This window comes from Rosa chinensis, chromosome 3 (genome assembly GCF_002994745.2).
Source record: "Rosa chinensis cultivar Old Blush chromosome 3, RchiOBHm-V2, whole genome shotgun sequence".
NCBI lineage: Eukaryota > Viridiplantae > Streptophyta > Magnoliopsida > Rosales > Rosaceae > Rosa > Rosa chinensis.
In genome coordinates this window covers 23,429,094-23,451,428 of record NC_037090.1, presented here as the reverse complement: position 1 = coordinate 23,451,428, position 22,335 = coordinate 23,429,094, and the positions used below count along the sequence as shown (strand labels likewise).

General features: G+C 36.6%; 2 protein-coding genes across 3 annotated transcripts; both read left to right on the top strand.

Annotated features, from left to right (window-relative positions):
- Positions 1-320: 320 nt before the first annotated feature.
- LOC112192717 (D-lactate dehydrogenase [cytochrome], mitochondrial) lies at positions 321-9,656 on the top strand. Of its 2 annotated transcripts, none has more exons than XM_040516473.1 (18): positions 321-676; positions 769-844; positions 933-1,033; positions 1,178-1,226; positions 1,473-1,565; positions 2,049-2,163; positions 3,894-3,954; positions 4,813-4,849; positions 4,950-5,011; positions 5,107-5,203; positions 5,393-5,467; positions 5,540-5,648; positions 6,707-6,816; positions 7,849-7,911; positions 8,263-8,342; positions 8,472-8,602; positions 8,883-8,929; positions 9,253-9,656. In XM_040516473.1, the coding sequence occupies exons 1-18, from the start codon at positions 429-431 to the stop codon at positions 9,370-9,372; spliced, it is 1,674 nt and encodes a 557-aa protein (XP_040372407.1). In that variant the 5' UTR covers positions 321-428; the 3' UTR covers positions 9,373-9,656. The 2 variants fall into 2 exon arrangements, with proteins under 2 accessions (XP_040372407.1, XP_024188342.1); XM_024332574.2 differs by having other exon boundaries at positions 324-676; positions 8,886-8,929.
- Positions 9,657-13,746: 4,090 nt separating this feature from the next.
- Positions 13,747-17,277, top strand: LOC112195004 (probable carboxylesterase 15). Its single transcript, XM_024335288.2, has 2 exons — positions 13,747-14,800; positions 16,684-17,277. Exons 1-2 carry the CDS (start codon positions 13,914-13,916, stop codon positions 16,988-16,990), a joined length of 1,194 nt encoding a protein of 397 aa, XP_024191056.1. The 5' UTR covers positions 13,747-13,913; the 3' UTR covers positions 16,991-17,277.
- The last annotated feature ends 5,058 nt before the right edge of the window (positions 17,278-22,335 follow it).

The following is a 22,335-nucleotide window of genomic DNA, read 5'->3' as shown; positions in this document are numbered from 1 at the left end:
ACATGATCTAGAAATTCAATCAGTTCACTATGGCCGCCTAGACTTAATTATGAGGTTGATGAAAATAAACTTGAATTTGGTTGCTTACCACAAAAGTAATTATTTTCATTTCACCTTTCTTGACACATCTTGACATTTTGTTTTACAACCCACATCTTTCTTTCATTCATGCATTTGTCCATTGAAAAAAACAAACAAAGATTCCAAATTCAAAAACAAACCTTGGCCCGTGCGTTTGTAAGTAAAAAAAAAAAAAGATGCCAACTTCAATCGTCTCTCGTCTTTTTGCTGCATTAGTAAAAAGGTTGGCACGATTTGCAAAATACCCTTTACAAGTTTCCCAATCGATCGTAAGCAGATGGCCCCTATAAATTGAGTTCAAGCCACCCAACACCCAACTCAAACTCAAACTCAAACTCAAACTCACCATGGCCATGTCTTCCTGGTTCTCTCGCTTACGCCATTCCTCAAAGTCCTTGTTCAACTCTACTCCGCCTCTCCTCCGATCCTCCTTCTCCACCAAGCTCATCACAACTCCAACACCAACAGCAAACTCCGGCAGCTCAACACACCCATTTCCGTTTTGGTCTCTTCCAATCGCTGTAGCTGCTGGATCACTCGCCCTCTATCCCCAATCAAACCCCTCACTCTGCCAAGCTCCCAATGCCAATGCTCGGTAACTTTTAGTCACACGGGTTTCATTTACTTTTTTACTTTTCTTCTGTTTGATGCTTATCTATAGGCTCTCTGTTTTTTTATCAAACCCAGCACCGAGTTTGTGGTCAAAGGCTCACACAGGGATGTCCCACAAGAACTTATCAATGAATTGAAGGCTGTTTGTAAGGTATTGGACTTACCCAGTTTGGCATTCACTTGTTTTAGTTGTATGGGGTCAAGTGATAATTGGGGTTGTGTTTGGTTTGGTTGGATAGGATAACATGACAGTGGATTATGAGGAGAGGTATAACCATGGTAAGCCACAAAACAGCTTTCACAAAGCTGTCAACATTCCTGACCTGGTTGTTTTCCCGCGGTGAGCATCGCTCTTTAACTCTGCTTCAATTCACCCCTTGTGCATTTTCTTGGTTGTTTTCGTAGGAAAGTAATCCTTCTATGTTATATCGAGTATGCATTCCCCATTTTCCTGACTAAATGTGCCGTGAATGATGATTTTCAGGTCTGAAGAGGAAGTCTGTAAGATAGTCAAGCTATGTGACAAGCACAAGGTCTGAACTTCTTGACCCTTCAATGAAGTTGCAATGATTTTTTTTTTTAAAAAAAAATCATTTTTCGGGCTTGCTTATTCAATAATCTAGTGATTATCATATCTCACATGAACTTTGAGAAATGAAAAGAATGTTTGAAGAAGCCTACATCTGCTTGCATTTCTTTTGCTTGCTTAACTTCACTAGTGTTGGATGGTTGAGTTGACCTTTAAGTGCTAAGCTGGTTTTGTGTTTGTTTGTAAAAAGGTCCCCATTGTGCCATATGGTGGAGCGACATCAATCGAGGGTCACACCTTGTCTCCCCATGGAGGTGTTTGCATTGACATGTCATCAATGAAGGTATATATGCACTGGGTGCTTTTAGTATAACAAGATTAAAAAAGTATATTACTAAATACCGAAATATGACTTTCTTCACTTGTTAATCATGGTCTACTGTCAGACCTGGTTCTTAGACTAAGCAAACCTCATTAAAGTGATTACCTTTCTGTCACCTGAGGTTGAATAAGCGATCTAACAAGGTTGTAAAATGACTGGCATCTAAATCTTTCACTTTGTTGCTCCTACACATTTTCTCAATTCAGATGTGAAGTTTGTTAGTTATTTATTTATTTTTTGGTTCAGTTTTGAATAGTCAACAGTACAAATATGGAAGGAAAGTATCTGGATTACCTTCATCACCTATTTCGTTCATACAAAACAGTTAACAGCAGATTTTCTAGACTAGTTTAAATTTTAACGAGCCCAATGCATACATCTTCCTTGTAGACATTTCTTTGTTCTGTTGCCGTTGTTTTGTTTCTTAAAACTTTCAAATTGTAGAATGTCAAAGCTTTACACGTTGAGGACATGGATGTCATTGTTGAACCTGGCATTGGATGGATGGAGCTTAATGAATACTTGGAGCCTTATGGTTTATTCTTTCCCCTGGATCCAGGTTAGTTTGTTTGTTGTTTACCCTGTGCTAAGATTATAGCTTTTATGAAATACTGTTATATATCCCTGGGATGCTTGAGTTGTTTTCAAGTTAATTTGATACACTAGTTGAAGAACTTTTCAAATGCATTCTCCATAATGGTGCACTTCGTATGAAAAAGTGGCATCGCTGTATGAATGCAATGTGTGGGTTAAATCATTCTCGAGTAATTCTGGTTTGCCTTGATGCATAAGTGATTTGCTCTTTTGGGTTACAACCAATATGATAAACTGTTTACTTTTGGTATTGTGGCTGAAATCATATTTGAAAACTTCCAGAGGTCTGTTGGACATGATATTTGACATGCTAAAAGACAAGTAACATCTTTTTTTTTTGAAAGGAGATTAGAATCATCTTTAATATTCATAGTTTTTGAACAGGAGATGAAGCCTTACTATCTATCTACCTTTTATCTTGTTCATATAAAACTAAGAAGTAATGTATGGTACAGTAGGAGTTACACATATTTGAGATTGATTGATGAAGAATACAAGCAGAATATTTTAAGTCAAGATTTGGAAAGTAGTTCAAATATATCTAGGTTTTTATTATTAGGATTCTTATAATTATTAGGATTATTTCTTTAGGATTCTTCAAGGATATCCCTAGTTATTCTAGAGTTATCTTAGCCTCCCTATATATAGAGGCCTTTGTAGTCTTTTATTGGCAGATTTGAGTTAATAAAAATTGAAAGCTGTTGCTTCTCTCCAGGTTTGTGTGATGCAACCTAACCTTAAGTGTGATGCCTAAGTTCTCTGGGTGTGATGCCTAGAAACCCCACTGGTGTGATGCTAGTAGTTTTATCCCTTTTCTTCTTAAGTTTCTTATTCTAAAACCCTTTTCTTTCTAACAATCGAGACTGCTGCAAATAAACCCTAGTATTGCAGTTCTTTGATGAAGAATACAAGCAGAATATTTTAAGTCAAGATTTGGAAAGTAGTTCAAATATATCTAGGTTTTTATTTTTAGGATTCTTATAATTATTAGGATTATTTCTTTAGGATTCTTCAAGGATATCCCTAGTTATTCTAGAGTTATCTTAGCCTCCCTATATATAGAGGCCTTTGTAGTCTTTTATTGGCAGATTTGAGTTAATAAAAATTTGAAAGCTAAGCAAGTTTGTGTGATGCAACCTAACCTTAGGTGTGATGCTTAAGACATCTGGGTGTGATGCCTAGAAACCCTACTGGTGTGATGCTAGTAGCCTTATCCTAGAAACTTACTGGTGTGATGCTGGTAGTTCTATCCTTTTCTTCTTAACTTTCTTATTCTAAATCCCTTTTCTTCTTAAAAAAACAAGAACACAGCAACCAAATCCAAGAGTACTCAAATAAACCCTAGTTCTACAGTTCTTTTGCTACTTGTCCTGCATCATTGATACTGGAACAGGGAGGAAGTAGAAGGTTGTCAATTTGGACCTCTTTGTCATGCTTACACGCTGGTGTGATGTGGGATTATTATATATATTGTGCCTTCAATAATCATCTTGTGGGATAGACCTTCTCCTCTTCCTTTAACCCTCCAGTTCCCAAAGAAAGTGTGTGCATGTTGGTTGAAGTGGAGTAATAGGACATGACCAGTACTATATTTTTATGTTTCTGTGTCTTTCATTCCTCCTATACTGTCCTTTCTTACCTTCAACAAGTTTTGCTATTTACATCTTCATGTATTTCATTTTTGTTGACAAACAGGACCTGGTGCAACAATTGGAGGAATGTGTGCTACACGTTGCTCTGGTTCGTTAGCTGTTAGGTAGTTTATCTGCTCATATATCAACTAATTTGCATTTAATGCATGCAATATCATTAGACTCATTTCATATGAGTTTGCTTGCATATTATTTTGGTATGACTTAAATTATCTGACAATTATGCAGTGCTAATTTTGAACTTGTTAACAAGGTTTTCAACCTCAGCATCTGAGATTCTAAACCCTTAGTTAAGATAAGATAAACCCTTTAACTTATTCATTTAAGCACATAGGTCTTACCATAGCTCTATCCATTCTTGTTGCTACATGTTGTGTGGTATCATATATGCTGGGCTGTCCAAAATAGATAAATAGGAGCATTTAAGTTATGTCATTGCTCTGCCTTAAAGACTTGATATGTAAGAAATCTCACTGTACGAATCAATGAGATCTGGAAAGTCTAGAAGATGAATGGCAGATTTTTTCATAGATGTCCCAACATCAGTGGCCCTAATAGCTCTCTCTCTCTCTCTCTCTCTCTCTCTCTCTCTCTCTCTCGCTCTCTCTCTCTCTCTCTCTCTCTCTCTCTCTCTCTCTCTCTCTCTCTCTCTCTCACACACACACACACACACACACACTCTCTTATCTCTCTTTATAATTATGTTCAAGCTACTAATTTTTGTTGGCTTTCTTTTTCTTTTTTCGGCACTTATATGCGGAGTCTTCTGTTCAAGATAACCTGCATGTCTGTTCTTCCGATGTTTTCCATAAACTAGTCCTATACAATATCCCATCATCTACATGTATTTTGCACAATGATTGCTCAGAGAAATTATAGTCTGTCAACAATATCCATATAACCTGCATGTGTGTTTGGTCTAGTTTACTATTCAATTTAATGATTTTGGTTTTAGCATGTAGGTATGGAACCATGCGTGATAATGTCATCAGTCTCAAGGTTTGTTAATTATCTTTACTTTTTTATTTTTTTGAACAATTATCTTACTGATGTTGACTCAAATATATTTGCTGTATTTATTATGTTCTTTATCCTGCAGGCAGTTCTTGCAAATGGAGAGGTGGTGAAGACTGCATCTCGTGCTCGAAAGAGTGCAGCAGGGTTTGTTTCTTTGCTTATTTCTTGGATGTGGCATATCTTCTAAGTGTTTTTGCCAACTCTGGCATGTAATGAACATTAGAGTTTGCATGCCATAGGTATGATTTGACACGCCTGATGATTGGAAGTGAAGGAACTCTTGGTGTAATTACTGAAGTAACTCTACGACTGCAGAAAATTCCCCAATATTCAGTGGTACCTTTTTCGATCTTCTATTATAACTGATAATATTCATTTAGTATTATAAATTTTGTCCCTTTCCCTCAAGAATTTTGTGTCTCTCAATGGATGAACTCTTGCACTTTATTTATCCTTATTTACAGTTATATTTATAGGTATTACTCTCGTATATGTGTTCTGTTATTTACTCAATAGAAATTGCAGGTTGCTATGTGTAATTTCCCATCAATTAAGGATGCGGCAGATGTTGCTATTGCCACTATGCTGTCTGGAATACAAGTAAGGCTTTGCTAATTGCATATGAACACTTCAAGTTCTCTACATTTCTTCTTCATAATCATTATTCATTAGGTGTCAAGGGTTGAGCTACTGGATGAAGTTCAAGTGAGGGCTATCAATATTGCTAATGGGAAGAATTTGCCAGAAACACCAACTTTGATGTTTGAGTTTATAGGCACAGGTCAGATAGGGCCTCTTCTCTTTCCTCCGGAATGCCACTTATTCTTCTGTTCATTTTATTACTATATCATTTTCCGAAAAGAACATTTCAATCATTCAGTTAAATGCATTGAATATTATTCGTCTTTTGCTCTATATATATGACAAAAAATCATTATATCTATGAAAGGGTCGGAAATCCATGGAGGAATCTGTACTTTATGTGATAATGTCTGACTGAAATAATCAGATAATGTAGGCATAAGATCATATATTCTTTTGAATAATTATATGTATAAAGATTTCTGTTTGCCTCATGCTTCGATCAACTTCTGGTTCATTAATTTTCCCAGCCTCTACCAGCGCCATATTCCTGTGAAAATAAAGAGAAAAGTATGGGGAAAAGAAACAAAAGGAAGACAAGAGATAATATGACATATGTTATATGATGCTAAATTTCTTTGGTTGATCGAAATCTCAAGGAATTTTATAGTCCCCTAATAGTGATAAATGGGGTAGATGTAACTTTAAGGAGAATACAGGGGTTGCAAGATTGGCCGACACACTGAAGTACGAGCCTATATATCATTTTCATCAGCAATGAATAAAGACAGAGGGTTGAAGTCATTTCTAACCCGGTATCTCTGAAATAGGGCCAATGCCAGTGGAATAGCAACAGTATTGTTGAATACTGGATCAAAATCGAGGAAAAATCCTTAGATTTGGACAGATTGAGCAGAAAGTTTCTGATTCTAAAGGTAGAAGAGGATAAAGGAGATCTGAATGGACACCTAATCCTAAATGGCTAAATTGGTTTAGTTTAGAACAAAATTAACCAATGCAAGGGAATATTATTTTCAATATGACCACCACTTGTTGATCCCCTTCTTCCGATGAAGGTCAGACCAAACAAAATACTTTTTTTTTTTTTTTTTTTTTTTTCAGACCAAAGGCTTTGTTTTGTTAACTACCCCCACTCCCATGAAGAGAAGTTGGCCATGCATTTTCCAAAGCTGTTAAGATTCCCCTGTTTCTTTCTTCTACCTGTTGCGATTCATGTTAATTCTTTGCTGTTTTCAGAGGCCTATTCACGTGAACAAACCCAAATAGTTCAGAAGATTGTGTCTGAACACAATGGCTCAGACTTTGTTTTTGCAGAAGACCCTGATACTAAAAAGGAACTCTGGGAGGTACCAATACTTAACTGATCTACATATTGAATTCTTTTCTTCTGTTAGTTATGGGTAGTGGTTGGTAACTCATCTCATTATGTGTGTGCTCCTTTATGGTAATTTACATTTTTATGTTTTTTCAGTAATAGACCTGATTTAGATATTTGGACCTCCCTTTCAATATTTTTACACCAAACTACCATTTTCACCCCTTTTTTATTTTCTTAAATCGATCTGCTCATGTTCATAATCATGAACATGATGCATGTCTCCTTGGTTTTTAAGTAAGCTCTCAATTCATGACTTTGAATACAGCTTGTTTGAATTTATTTCCATCAAGTTGAAGGCCCAATCATTCCAGTCGAATTCTATTCTTGTAAGCATGTATGATTGTTCTTTAACTGAAAGATTAAAAGATGAAGTAACAAAGTTCTGGTTTCAGTACCTTTAGTATTGCTGATTGGATTGGCCGACAACCCATGCTAGATCTGCCAGGGAAAGGTTATTTGTGTGTGGCTTCTCTTCTACAGAGACTACTGCAATTTTTTTTTTCCCAGTATTTTATAGCCCTATAGGGGTGCAATGGAGATTAAATTTTTAAAAAAATTGACAGAGATCCAAATACTAAATTTGGAGGTCTGAATAGAATCACCCTTTAAAAAATCACTCTTTTGCAGTTATTACTTCCATCCATCACTTTATTCTCTTTTAAGTTGAGGCAAGTGCAAAGCAAAACTAAAATTAACTTCTTGTACTGTCGTGGGCTTTTGGCATTGAGATTCTTGTCCTCCTTGCTGTTGACTACTTGAGTGGCCACTGTCTTTTCCATTAATCAAGTTTTGCTCCTAACTGTGCCTATACAGTTTGGGTTTGGACTTTGGAACTCTATTTCAAAATTTCAACATTATTTTATCTTACAATTTCAACATAGTTCGTTGAGTTCTTTACTGCCAGAGGCTTGAGCCGACTGTCCTTGTTGTCATTCTCTATATTTTTTTCTTTATTAAAAAAATATATATATATTTATTACTATTATTTTGTTGCATGCAGATAAGGAAGGAAGCACTCTGGGCATGCTTTGCAATGGAACCTGATTTTGAGGCGATGATTTCGGTTAGTTGATATCACCGGATCTTGATTATTATTCTGGAATATACTTCCATTTATTAGTCTGTACTCTGTAGAAAAATAATATGGTCAGTAGAATGAGAGGATCTCTAAACATCTGCTTTCCTTCAGACAACCTGGTGGATCCCTTAAGAAAATAACTCAATTCATCATTTGAGTGACTAAAGAGTTGAAACTGTTTTCTATATTAACCGATTCTCTTCAATTAATATAATGCATCATTGTAAATCCAATGAATGGTTTAGGGTTCTTAAAGTTACATTTTCCTGTGGTTGTTTCCTCAAATTCTAAAGTTTGCTTTTTTTTATCATTTTGCCCTACTTTTTCTACGTGCAGGATGTTTGTGTACCTCTATCATGCCTTGCAGAATTGATATCAAGGTCCAAGCAAGAATTGGATGCATCAGAACTGGTTTGGTAATGTCTGATCAATCCCATGGTATTCAGGAAGATAAGTTATGATAAAATATAAAATGTATTGCTAGTAGCCTGGAAGATTAAATGGGGACCTTTTGTAGTAACTTTTCTTGGTTTTCCTAACTACAGCACAGTTATTGCTCATGCTGGTGATGGGAACTTCCACACAGTGATTCTTTTCGATCCTAACAAAGAAGAACATCGACGAGAAGCAGAGAGATTGAACCATTTTATGGTTCATGCTGCCTTGTCAATGGAAGGTAAAGACAATTCTGGGGCATATTTTAAAATTTCCTTGTTCTCAGAGGCAATGAATGATTGAGGTGATATGGAATGTGGCTGGTATCAAAAAATTAATATTATTATTATTGTTATTTGGAGTCTTTTTGTACTCTTTCTGAGTTGTGGTTTATAGTGCCATTGAACTTATTGTAGTAGATGTTGTCTCAAGTTGGTTAATTTTTTAGTTTTTATTATCGAAATTTTATTCTATCACCATTGACAAGTTATGGCGCTAAAAGTTGGTCGGTGACAACTGAGCAGGAACATGTACCGGGGAACATGGTGTTGGCACAGGAAAAATGAAGGTATGTAATATGTTAACTTTGGAATTGCTAGCCATTTAATGTAAAATAGGCATGGTGCTTTGGTCTTGGAGCCAAACCATATTTATATTACTACCAATGTTTATTAAACTTGGTAACCACCCCCCTTGCTGGTCAATGTGGTGCCATATGCCAAAAGGGATAGGTAATTCACATGGATATAGCAAAACATTAATAATTTTAGTCAACTATATGGATTTTGACTTCATCAGTACATGATTAGGTATTTCATTATGCCACTAAGTATAGCTTGATGACTTGAATAACTTTACTCATTCTAAATTTGTTCTCTTTTCTGCTCTCAGTATCTTGAAAAAGAATTAGGAGTAGAGGCTTTGAAGACCATGAAAAGAATAAAAGTAGCATTGGATCCCAACAACATCATGAATCCTGGAAAGCTTATTCCTTCTCATGTTTGTTTCTAAGCAGTCACTCTCTTTATGCATGTGTCTCATCCACTCATCTGGTGGCTGTTGTAACTGAGAAACACAGCTAAAACTGCTTTTGTATTACTCTCTCATGCAATCTTACATACCCCTCTGTATTTAAAGGGGGTACATAAATAAGATTAAAGTAATACCTATCCACTAGTTAATGAAGTGGATTGGAAGTGATAGTTTTCATTTGTAACTGAAGCCTGAATCGTATGATATCCTGTCTTCAGTTGAATACTACATTTTAATGTTAGTCTTCCTTCTTTCCTTGGAAATTTTGTCATCAGTTGGAGTTTAATACCCTTAATTAGTGTCTCGTGGCCAGAATCTATTACAAGGTGAAATTTTATGTTGTAGCAGCTTGCAAGAATTTTTGAAGCCCTGTTTTGAAATCTAGTCCCCATTTCCATTTCTTCTCTTCTAAATCTTTCATTCAGATCAGGTATGAAGAAAAAATCTTGTGTGCAACGGTGTATGCGACAGTCCTTCACCTTGTCTTTTGTTGATCATTTGACTTGGGTTATTTTGAAAGAAACTTTGAATGCATCCATTGTATGGAAGAGTTCTATGTATTAGTCGATTAGTAGAAGACTCCAGTGGGGTACAGTGGACGTCTACTCGAGTGAAAACATTAACTAAATTCACACGTTTTTCTTGATTTAAGATCCAAAACCAAAAATAGTGGTATTTGCTAGCAACAACATAATGGAGACAATCAATCAATATACAGATTGATTCGAAATCGCCTCTTTAGCCAATAAGGTGGATGCTTCATGGTTTTGATTCTTTTATCGGATTAGATTTTAGGCTGCTAGCTACGCCATGAATTTCTGAGGCTCTGCATTTGCCTGAGGACCAGGATCCAAGTCAAGGATGAAAGGTGACAAAACAAGAGTGGGACAAAACTAGTTCTTATCTCTGGTTCACATGGATTTGAGCAAAGTGCTCTGTTTTCTCCGCTAAAAGGTATAGATTCTCATGATTATTTGATGACCAAGATTTAGATTGATCCTTAAATTGGAAGTATTAATAGAGATAAAATCTCTATCTTTAGCCAGAGGACAAACCGACAGAGTCATCGGAACCAATAATAGATAGAACCCATCTCCTATGGAAGAAAGTCTAGGATACAATCCTTTTCTTTTTGATGATTTAGACAAAGGTTTCCATTTCATAAACCATTAATCCAACTATTGTCAAGTATTATTCGTTTCTACAATGCTGGATAAACACTCGGATTCAAACTCTCTTCCCCTGAAGGAAAATCAAACAAACAGGTCACTTTCTCCTTTCATTTTCTGTTCGAGTCATGGCCTGCGTTGAAACTGACCGACCTGTAGTTTTCAAAGCAACAAATAATAAGAGAAGTTTGTGGTCGACGTGTGATTAGAGCAATAAGTATTATGATAGACACGATACAAAACGTTAGCAGAACAGAAAGTGGAGGACTTGCTGCAATTTTGAGGTTATTTTGAACACCGATCACCATCAAGACAGCTCCAGCCACCTAGGAATATCCCTCTCACAAACTGGATTTCGGTTTGTTTCTAGAAGCATGTATACCTACCATTTTGCACCAGCTAGAACCGTGCCGACGATTAGGAACCGAATTTACTACATGAATGACAACCATGATAATTTATCTGAGTCAAGTGTGAATGCTTAAAAAGGGGGATCATTTCTTATTTTCTACACGGCTGCTGATTAAGCTCACTGTTGCTGAGGAATCACTCTCAAATCTCAATCTCATCTATAAACGTCATTCCATTCCATGGAAGTCTAAGAGGATCATAAAGTGACTTTAAATTTTATTTAACAAGTAAATTGATACAACTACTGTTGTTCCCTAAACTTTGACACAGATATTTTATTTCATAATTAATTATTTCATTCGGATGTTTCGCTTAAGTTTTAATATACTATTTTTTTAATGTTTACCTCTTGTGAAGGTTATCTTCAACTTCAATGGTTTTCTTCACATATTATAATTAACATTTAGAAGGATGTGACTCAATATTTAAGAGGAAGGAAAATGAAACCTAGCAGCCTCGCTCTGTCAGGATTTAGAGAGCACCTTCTTCGCAATTGACTACTCAGCACTTACCTCCATCCTTGATGGAAATTTTTTTTTGGTTCCAAGCAGATTGAGCCTGCTTTTGTCGTGTTCGATAAAAAAAAAATTTTAAAAAAAACATTGAAGAGGATGTAATAAAACACCTTCGAGCCAGCCCAATTATAATGAAACTGGGGATCAGTAAATCAGTATTAGGTAATGGTACTTATGTTAGAGCCTAGAGGTTCAATGCCTTATGATGTGACACAACTAGAACACTAGTAAATATGTCTTTGGGAGGGAGATGGAAAAACAAAGAATGACAATTTAATACAAATGAGTGTATCCGGTCAAGTTTAGTTAGTAATAACTAAAGGGACAGTAATTACAAAATTAATCCATTGTAATTTAAATTAACAAATTAATAGACGTCACAAAAGGGACATTGAGAAAATTGGTAAAAATTGGAGGGAGTTGATATCACCACGTCGACGTCGACTATTACAGCCCCCACCGTGATGCACGCATACAACCCCCATGCCAGTTACATTTCAATCAAACAAGAAAGAAACCTTTCTCGATCAACTTTTGCATATTTTCTGTGCTATGCATGGCTTCCTCCGGTCAAAGTGATTTGTAATATTCTTTTCTCCTTCACTGTTTGCCCTAACCCTATCACTGCCCGTGGGCTATGGATTTTCCACAGCTAGTGTAGTAGTTTAGTTTAACTTTATGGACTCCATTGGATTTCCTTGTAAATTATTGTGATCTTGCTGGCTATATACGCAGATATTTGGGGAAGAAGACTGAACTGATGAGTAAACTGTGCTTATATTTTTTTCTGAATGGTCGCGTCAATGTTAGGTGTAGGAATGAGTGTGTGATCTTTATATTTTTTCTCATGTAATTCTCATGTTTACTATACGGTACTGTTTTAGTTATTTGCATGCCTAGTTATCCCATATTTTATATTGAGAAATAATGGATTTTAGTTACCATTTATTATTTTATCTTCAAGGGAAAAGAAGGTATGGTGTACAATTATTGTTTTTTGTTAGGGTTTCATAGTGGTGTCGTATCTGGTATTAGAAAGCTAGCGTATACCTCACGAGTTTTTTTTTAAAGAGATCTCTCGGTTTATGTGGTCAAGAATATAATATTTGTGCTTGTCATGAAATCAAACCTAGATGCACAATAGCATCTAAATTGAAAAAGTAAACAAACCATGGAAATTGTACGAGTTGGTTCAGCAGTGAAACTTGTAAGTATATATGTATTATAACTAATGAGATACACCCAGCAGATTCAGCGCAGGAAATGAGAACTTCCAGCATGGAAAATAGTGAGTCTACCACTAAGAGATCGAAGGCGGCTAAGGGAGTTAGAAACTCGGTCATTAGTAGACGAACTCTCAATACCCATGAACTTCGATCTCATATCTAATGACTACAGTGATCTGGAGACAATCCAGAACCAGAAGCGAACTCGAATCTGAATCCATACTCATGCCCAGATCCTAGATTCGAGTTCAAAATCGATTCGAATTCAAAACCCGGAACCAATCCAATCCTCGCGCTAGGAATCTTCGAATGAATGTCTCATATGAGATGTTTTTTGCTGACGAACAAAGAAACTGTTAACTAACTTGTCCTTATCTTCTGTTGTGGATATGATAACGTCCTACTGTGTTGATAAGTCTAAACTAGCTAGCATAATTATCTCTTAGTTGTTGATATATGTTTGTAATCTTAGAGTTCTTATTGCAGTACGATTTGTATACAGCGGGCAATGGTTGTATTATATACACAGTTATCCAATACAAAGAATTTATTCAGTTCTAGTAAATGAGAAGAAGAAGCAGCGAAGCCTCCTGCTAAATACAACAAGTCAACAACACCATGAGGCTGGACAAACAATATCGCTGAAGGCGATCTAGAAAAAGCTGAGCGGGATGGCTTTATGGTACTCGACACCATAAAGTATTACATTTTGCGTTTTTCACGTTTAGAAGAATAAAAATTATCTATCTCTTTCAACTTCATTAACATGTAACAATGCAATTTAGACGTTTTCCAGTTGAATAGAATAAGAATGAATAAATAAATAAATCCTAGTTGACCCAAAACATGGAGGCATATTTCCCTAGTAATTAATACATGAGAATCACATTTAAATCACCGTTGCCCCGTTGGTGAGTGTGAACCAGCAATATAACCCTTATCTCCATCCAACGATGAAGCAACTTGGTATAGTATAGTAGACTTCTCAAATGGACAAGTTATACGTTCTCATTACATTTTAATAACTTCTGAAAAAATATTAATCATCACACAGGGGTAAGATAGCTATTGGAAATTTGAAAACCTCAAAACCAAAAGCTGGTGTAATTTTCAACCGTCCAAGCTATAGCAACATTCACCCAAGGGAGCCACCAATCTCATCCATATATGGTCCATATTCAAAACAATAAGATAAACCAATGGCCATGCATGCATATGCCACCACCTTCAATAATGTCAATGTCCCCATCATCAAACTTACAGAATCACCCCCAGAATTTCACTCTATTCCCACTACCACCATCCCTCTTTGTCCTCCGTCTCTACTTCTCTATATATACACCCTAACCGAACCTTCCCTCTTCATCGATCCTAGTTCTTATTTCTTAAACCATAAAAATATGGGTTCCCTCACTCACATTGTGGAAGACTGCATGGGCGTTCTCCAACTCTTTAGCGACGGTTCCGTCCATCGCTGCTCTTTGAAAGACATAAACTTCCCGTTTCCAGCCGTTAACGACAACTCCGTGGACTTCAAAGACGTCGTTTTCGACAGAAAGCTCAACATTTCCCTACGTGTGTACAGACCTAAAAGCCATGCGTCCCCGACGCCCGCAAACCTTCCCGTGGTGTTTTACTTCCACGGGGGCGGTTTCTGCGTTGGCTCGCGGGTGTGGCCCAACTGCCACAACTGCTGCATCCGCCTGGCATCTGAGCTCAACGCGCTCGTCGTGGCGCCAGACTACCGGCTCGCCCCCGAGCACAAGCTCCCGGCAGCGGTGGATGACGCGTTGACTGCGGTGGAGTGGCTGCAGAGGGAGGCTTTGATGAGTGAGGGCAGTGGTGATTGTGATGCATGGCTGGGTGGTGGTATGGTTGATTTTGACCGGGTTTATGTGGTGGGCGACTCATCAGGAGGTAATATGGCTCACCACGTGGCCGTACGGCTCGGAGCCGGGTCTGTCAAGGTGGCGCCGGTGCGGGTACGCGGATATGTGCTTTTGGCGCCATTTTTTGGTGGAGTGGAGAGGACAAAGTCGGAGGAGGGTCCGTCGGAGACGTTTTTGAATTTGGAGATACTTGACAGGTAATTCATACTGCTACTTCCATTAGTCCTTCTCTTTAGTTACTAATTAACACTTATCCCCACAAACACAACAAAGACCCTAATTAATTTGGGTAATGCTTTTTCCAATGTGTATTTATCTACTAACAAAAGTTTGGGTCAACTTCATCTACAAATGAATGAAATTTACTAATTTAGTAAAATAAGTTAGAAGCGTCCTTTCAGCAAAAATTTCATACATTAAAATTTATGGTTATAAACTCAAATCTAAAATGAAATAGTTTACTCATAAAAATCTTTATATATACTAGTTTTCATTGACAATAGTGGAATTGAAAATTTATATCTACATAATGTGGGATGAGAAGTTATTCTTGACAGTTTCCTTATTTTTCTGATTTTTATTTTTATTTTTATTTTACTATTTACCATAATATCTTTCATTTATTAAAAATTATTTTTAATTAACTTATAGTCTAAGAATATTTATGGTATTTCATACCCAATTTAGCTGACAAAGTGGGTTATCTTAATAATAGTTCGTGTGTGTGTGATAGTGAAAATGAAAGACTAAAGACGACGATGAAAACCTTCTCATCAAACATATCCTTTTTCAAAGATGAAAATTTGTTGTTAAGACTGTTATTTATTTATTTTTTTTGTTTATGTTAATTGTATTGACTTTGTCTAACATTCTGATTAAATTTTTGACTTCTATACAAGTTGGAGAATTCGAAAGTGAGTATATTTAATTGGTTGTGAAGTTGTTGGTTTTGTTCAAAAATACTATGTTAATTTTTTTTCTTCTATGCTAATTGTCATATTAGTCGTACATTAAAACTGTACTTATCAATTTTTACAATAATATAACATTCTGTCTAACAAAAATATCTTTTTTTTTTATTGTCTTATTGCTGCATTTCGAAGAAAGTAAGAAATTTGAAAAAGGGCATAGGAATCTCATCGAGTGAAATTTGACTAACATCATATGTACATAATACATCAATCTATCCTTTAATGTTTCTGAGCATATTCAATGGAATTTGTCTAGGGACATACTTCCACTACATGCATGATCATCTCGACTTTTGAATGTATTCGTGTCGTACATGTGTGAATTGCATCTTTTGTCCTTTCCACTATATGCAAGATCATCGACTAGACTATTATACCCTTGTGGGAATTAGAGATGTGACTAATAAAAGAGACATGAACAGGGGAAATCGGGGGAACCGGAAGATGCACCTCTAAAGTTGCATCTTTTTGATATCAAATCCCTCTAAAGTTGATGATGGGAAAGGCCAGATATTTTGTTTTACATGTACGTGTCGGTCTTGGACCTTGATTGGAGAAGATGATGATTTAAACAAAATTTACAGCATATCAACAATTTTCTTTTTTGAAAGTAGAACAGTGATAAAAGATTTTTCGAAATTTCTGTAAATTAGAAGTATAATTTTTTTTATCAATATCGGAATTCTAAACCTTAAATATGATTAGTGATAAAATCCTTTTGTTTTTATAAATTACATATATCCACTAATTTTTATAAGACTAATTTGTATGATAGAGTTTTCAGTGGTTGATCCAAAAGAACTATGACCTACATCCCAAAATGATTAAAATATACTATTAGAGAGCCTTGACATTAAAATAGCTAACCTTATTACAAATTAATAATTAGTGCTTAATCCAATGTATGAGTATGACCTCTCCACATCTAATGTAAAGGATTAAGATAGTGCCACATCCATTATCATATCCCCTTAACAAACGATTATCCATGTGATAGTGATAATAATAATTAACTATGATTCCATTGACGAAAAACCTTGTCCATGCCAAAACTAATTTAGTTCTCTTAATTTGCTGTCTTACTCCATATAACATATATATATGTGCAGATTTTGGAGGCTGTCATTGCCAAAAGGAGAAACCAGGGATCATCCAATGGCCAACCCATTTGGACCAAACAGCCCCAGCCTTGAGGAGGTGGATCTTGATCCCATCTTGGTTATTGCGGGTGGCAATGAAATGTTGAAAGATAGAGTGGAGATCTACTCGAGGAGACTGAAAGAGTTGGGAAAGAAGATTGAGTATGTGGATTTTCATGGACAACAACATGGCTTTCTCACAAATGATCCATACTCAGAAGTGGCAAATGAAGCACTACAAGTTATTAAGAGATTTATGATTGAAAACTCCAACTAAAAATATCATCATCTTAATTATCGGTTCAGTTTCCACTTCATTGAATATTTTGTTTCTTCCTTTTTGAGTGTTTGAGGTTTTGTAAGTTTGTAGTGTACAAGAACTTGATTAGAGATATTGTTTGTCCTTGTGCACCTATTAGTTCTGCGTTAATTAGTCCTTCTGCACTTACTAGTTCTATGGTGATAGTCCTCTTGTAATTTGGTCTGCCTTTGAAAATCAGAGTAGTGATCATATATATGTTTGGGGTTTTGATCTATATCATAAGGCAGACCCTTGGTAAACCATTCCGAATATTATTACTTGCAAAAATAAATTTGATTGAAAACATTAGTCTACTTGGTTATATAATTTCCAATTAGCTTTCCAACCATTAAGTAGCTTTTATGGCATTATCCAACAATTCGAGGGCTTCCAACGTCTTAAATGGTATTTACACAACATAACACGAGTAAAAATGATCGAGTACCATCCAGAGAGCGCACTAGTTCTAATAATTCACAAGGACACATCACTTTACCAAGGACCGGCTTGGTGAGACCTAACGAAGTGCTCACAAGGAGATAGGTCTCCTCTCTCTTAAAATGCTTCAAAGTAACAAGGGAGACACCAAAAATGTAAGCTTTATCCCGGTTAAAGATTAAAAAGATGAAGCACCGGCCTAGCCGCTTTATATAAAAGTATCCCTTTATCTCATCATTTACGGTCAACAATTAAGACTCAACTAGCATTATTTTGTCAGATTTACTCTTTTAATTAGGCATCGGAGAAGTAAAAACCATCCACGTACCCTGGTTTACTCTTTGACAATCTATTGTTTCCTAGATTGGGCGAAAACCTGCTATTAAGTTCAAGAAAGGAACCGTAGTGGAGTGATCAACCTCTTAAATAGGGAAGTATGACTGGATTGGAGCAAAACTCCTATGTTCACTTATCCCAAGTCGGCAGTCTCAATAGCCATTACCATCAACAGGGTCGAAAGTGGAGGCAAGTCTTGCGATCATGGAAGCTATACAAAATGAATATTTCGGTGGCTTTTGAAAAAATCAAAATTAGATATTGTATTCATAGCAAGTGTTATTCTGCCACAATGAACAAGAATTGCGAGCGCTGCAATTATCAATGATTTCGCTAAAGTAATTCCATTGAACAAAGAAAAATTAACAAGATATTTAGATTAAGAAGTAAATTGGTACTGGATTAGTTGAAATGGTGGAAGAGAGAGACTAAATCGGTCATTATCATATCAAGGTTCGATGCATATACCCTCAATCAAATATAATTAAGAAAAAAGCAATGAAAAGATCTCTCGAGTGACAAAATAAACGTCCAAATCCAAAACTTTTTAGACTTGAACTCACGCTTAATTAGTCAAACTTTTGGCCGGAAAATTAATTAACCTATCATGCAATATTGTTTTTATGCTAGATGATAAAACTAAAATTATTCATTGTTTGATCATGAGGATGATTTTGAGAAGCTTATGTGGGTCCATAGAAATTCATCCATTCTGGACGACTTTGCTGGCTTAGATTTTTTTTTTTTTTTTTGGACGTGATGCTGGCTTAGAGTTTATATATGATATTTATTTTCATCTAAAGTTCCACTACAATAAAAGTGTGCCTTATCTTCTAATATTATACGAACAAAATTGATAAAACCTTAATGTCACACCCCGAATTTCAATCACAATAATAATACAATTTCAAACAATACAAGAACTGCGGGCGTAATGGTTCAGACATCAAACAAAACAGCTAAGAAAATTTTTCTTTAAACAAACGCAACCAACTATGTCCCAAACCCACAATGTGAATACAGTTTCATTCTTTAGAGTCACATATTACATTACATGGAGTTTACAAATTAAATTAAGTTAACAAAATAATAAGTAACTGCTCCTTAGAGCTTACTACACAGCAAAAGTCTTAATAACAGTAAAGTCACAAAATTAGGTTCGTACCCGATTAGCTGCTACAAGGTCTCAGCTTCAACCACGATTTTTCTGACCTGCAGAATTAACCCCTACACCATTTAATAGTATACCGGGTTGCCACACAACAAATCCGGTAAGCTTACGAAAGGTTGTATGAGTAAACTCAAAACCATAGAATAAAAACACATTCTTAAATTACCTAAACCTAAACAACGATAAGCACATAACTCACAACTAATACCATCGGTTTCATATTCTTTCATATTATACTTACGTAAGTCAACTTGTGACTAAAACCACATGCTCGGATTCTCAACCTGGCTTCCAATTACACAAATTCTAGTCAAATAAAACCTCCTCAACTAATGTTTAAAATCATTTAAACACACAACGGCGAATCACAAAATCACACTCCTTTCTTCCCCATTGGAAGCCTTTGTCATCAACGTGACATTAAAGTTGAAAATCAATGAATCACCTTCCTATCTTCACCACAGAGAACAATCGTCACCATTATGACCCTTCAAAATCATTCAAACCCCTTAACAGTAAAACCAAGAAGAAAACAAAGCAATCACAATTCAAAACAAGGTAAATCAATTCATAGTAGCCCCTACGTATAGTTTTAGTTCAGGAGGTTATATTAAAACAAACAATTCAAATCATAATAATTGTCACAACTCCATGCCCTCACATCTATAGGTAGCTCCGATCATCACGGTTACCATCTCATTAGTTGTTAACTTAATAACAAATGTACCTCCTTCAAGGAGAAATTAATCATCACAACAACCATCTCGATCATTGTTAACTTATTAACAATTCAACTTCTTTATAGAGCAATCATCACACATGTTTCACGGGTCATGACACTGATTTTTCTACATTCTTCACATAGAAATCATCACAAAGATCATCGCACTAATTTCACCAATCATTACAAAGATATTCCTACACAAGTTTTACACAACAATTATCACAAGGATTCATCACACTGATTTCACAGATCATTACGCAGATATTCCTACACAAGCTTTAAACAACAATCACCACAAGGATTCATCACACTGATTTTACCAATCATTACGCAAATATTCCTACACAAGCTTTACACAACAATCATCACAAGGATTCATCACACTGATTTCACCGATCATTACGCAGATCGATACTCCTACACAAGCTACCATATCTTAATTCATAAATTAAGATAGTCATACTAGACCCATGGTATCTCAACAAATGAAATTCTACTGATCACAACTCCATACACAATTTCTTTGCTCTCAAACAATAATGAACTTATTTCAAAATATTCTTTGCATCACAACAAAACCACCAATACATATATATTCCACGTAAATACACACACACACACGTAGTCATCCACTCAGGAATGCCACTAATACCAACCATAGTCACAATTAAACTAATAACTCCAAGACAATATGGTAACTTTATTTATAACGAATATTGTGAGATTTACTCACCTTTGAATCCTGTTGTGTCTTCACACGCTAACCAAGACAAGCACAAATCACCGCAATCCGCTCAACACAATTCTGTCAAGTACCTAAACACATACGGTCTCAATTCAGTGCACTAATCACAAAGTGATTAAAGTTCGAATCCCCTATTTGAACTAAAATCCGAAAGTAATGCCAATTGAGGCGAAACCTTATCCGAGACCACCCAAAGTCTTCGGAACACTCCTACGATTGATATGTCAAAATCACAAGTCGATCCAACTGTCGGATCCTCACAGATCGAAAATCAAACAATTCGAAATAGCTAAAAACCTTAGCATTCTCATACGATCTCCAAAAATTACATATCATGTATCAAAATGCTCATATCGACGAGTAGACAAAAATGAAACAAGAAACTGCCCCTAACATGGTCAGACGCGCCACCACAGATGGTTGCATGTGCATTGTGCCGCCGAACCAAACTCAAAACCACCTTAATCTAACTGTTTAAAAATGGAGATAATACCAAGTGGAGCAACTTTAATACTTAGAGTTCAAGCCAACTCGGCCCAGATTGCCATCGATCGCAACTGCAAGCCCAATAAATAATGTTCACCTCGAGTTGCCACTCCACACAAAAATCGATCAAAACCACCACCAAGGATTGATAGAGGAGGCTTCCATGAGCACAACAAGACCTCTAGCCGCAGTCGGAACTAGAAAACTGATCAGGTCCGCCGCCACAGATCTTCGCCGCCTCGCTGCGAAGCCATAGGTAAGAATTGCCGCTAGAGACCTCCCTAGGGAGGACTGGAACGAGGAGAGGAAGAGATCTATCTGGGTTGGTTTCATGGTCTGCCATCGCTGGAAAAGTCGGGTCTTCGATTTGGGTCTAGGTCAGGTCAACAAGAAAACTGAGAGAGTTCAGTTTCTGGAAATTTCTAGAATTTGACAAAAATGGCAACTTTTGTTTTTCATGCAAACCAATCTGGAAATTTCCTTAATTAGACAAAAAAATTTGAAAATGAAAATAATTTCCACTGACCATAACTTTCTCATACGAACTCTGATTTACGCGTACCACATATCCACTAACTCGTATCGACACTCTCTACAACTTTTGTGAATAAAGTTTTTGAAGAAACTCAATGAATAAAAAGTCAACTCCTTGACCCCCCGAAAATAAAACGTTTCGAGTAATTATTCATCCAAAACACTTCCGCTCCATCCACGTGCCCCGAAATCGTCCAACAACTACTAATTAAATTCCAGAAAATCCTCAAAAAATAATAACGAATTTCCGGGGCATCACACTTAACCCTAACAAATTGTTAAAAATGCCTATACTCTTCCCAAACTATAGCCTCTGGAGGTCTGCGCTCCATCAATGGCGGCCGGCGTCGACCTCCTTCCTAAGTCATTTATTGATGGCCCTCCAACGCCGATTTTTGCGGCGATCACCAAATTGAGCATGCAGAGTTTCATCACAGTGTTTGCTTCGCGTCGAAGTGAAATAGATGATGTGGAAGAGATTTTTCGGGGGTCTAATCTGATGAGACCCAAGCTAGATGGGTGTGAGAATGAGATTTTTTTGATTCGCCCGTGTAGGGCGCGGCTCAAATCGGACCAGATCTGGGTTGGAGGAGCGCATATTGGATTAGTGAGGGCTAGCCTTTTCTCTGACCCAATTCTGACAGCTGTAGTGATCTAAAAGCCCTGAGTGACCGGCAGAGACAAGTTTCCGGTCTCCATACTAGAGTAACAGGCTTCATTGCTCCAACCTGTAAGTGTGACCGGTGCGGTGGCTGTGCCAATCGAAGCTGTGCATGCGGGCGAGGCAAAGGGTGTCCGATACGCAGAAGTGACGGCGAAAAACTCCCATTTAGTGGTTGCGACAGCAAGTGGATTTATACTTCGTTTGGATCGTGCAATGTCTTGAT

What these genes read in the sequence shown, in the direction of transcription:
- LOC112192717 (XM_040516473.1), top strand. Translation starts at nt 429, where the DNA reads ATGGCCATGTCTTCCTGGTTCTCTCGCTTACGCCATTCCTCAAAGTCC. An exon ending in AATTGAAGGCTGTTTGTAAG is followed by an intron (nt 845 to 932) that starts GTATTGGACTTA and finishes TTGGTTGGATAG; the next exon opens with GATAACATGACAGTGGATTA. An exon ending in GCTCGAAAGAGTGCAGCAGG is followed by an intron (nt 5,012 to 5,106) that starts GTTTGTTTCTTT and finishes TGCATGCCATAG; the next exon opens with GTATGATTTGACACGCCTGA.
- LOC112195004 (XM_024335288.2), top strand. Translation starts at nt 13,914, where the DNA reads ATGGCCATGCATGCATATGCCACCACCTTCAATAATGTCAATGTCCCC. An exon ending in AATTTGGAGATACTTGACAG is followed by an intron (nt 14,801 to 16,683) that starts GTAATTCATACT and finishes ATATATGTGCAG; the next exon opens with ATTTTGGAGGCTGTCATTGC.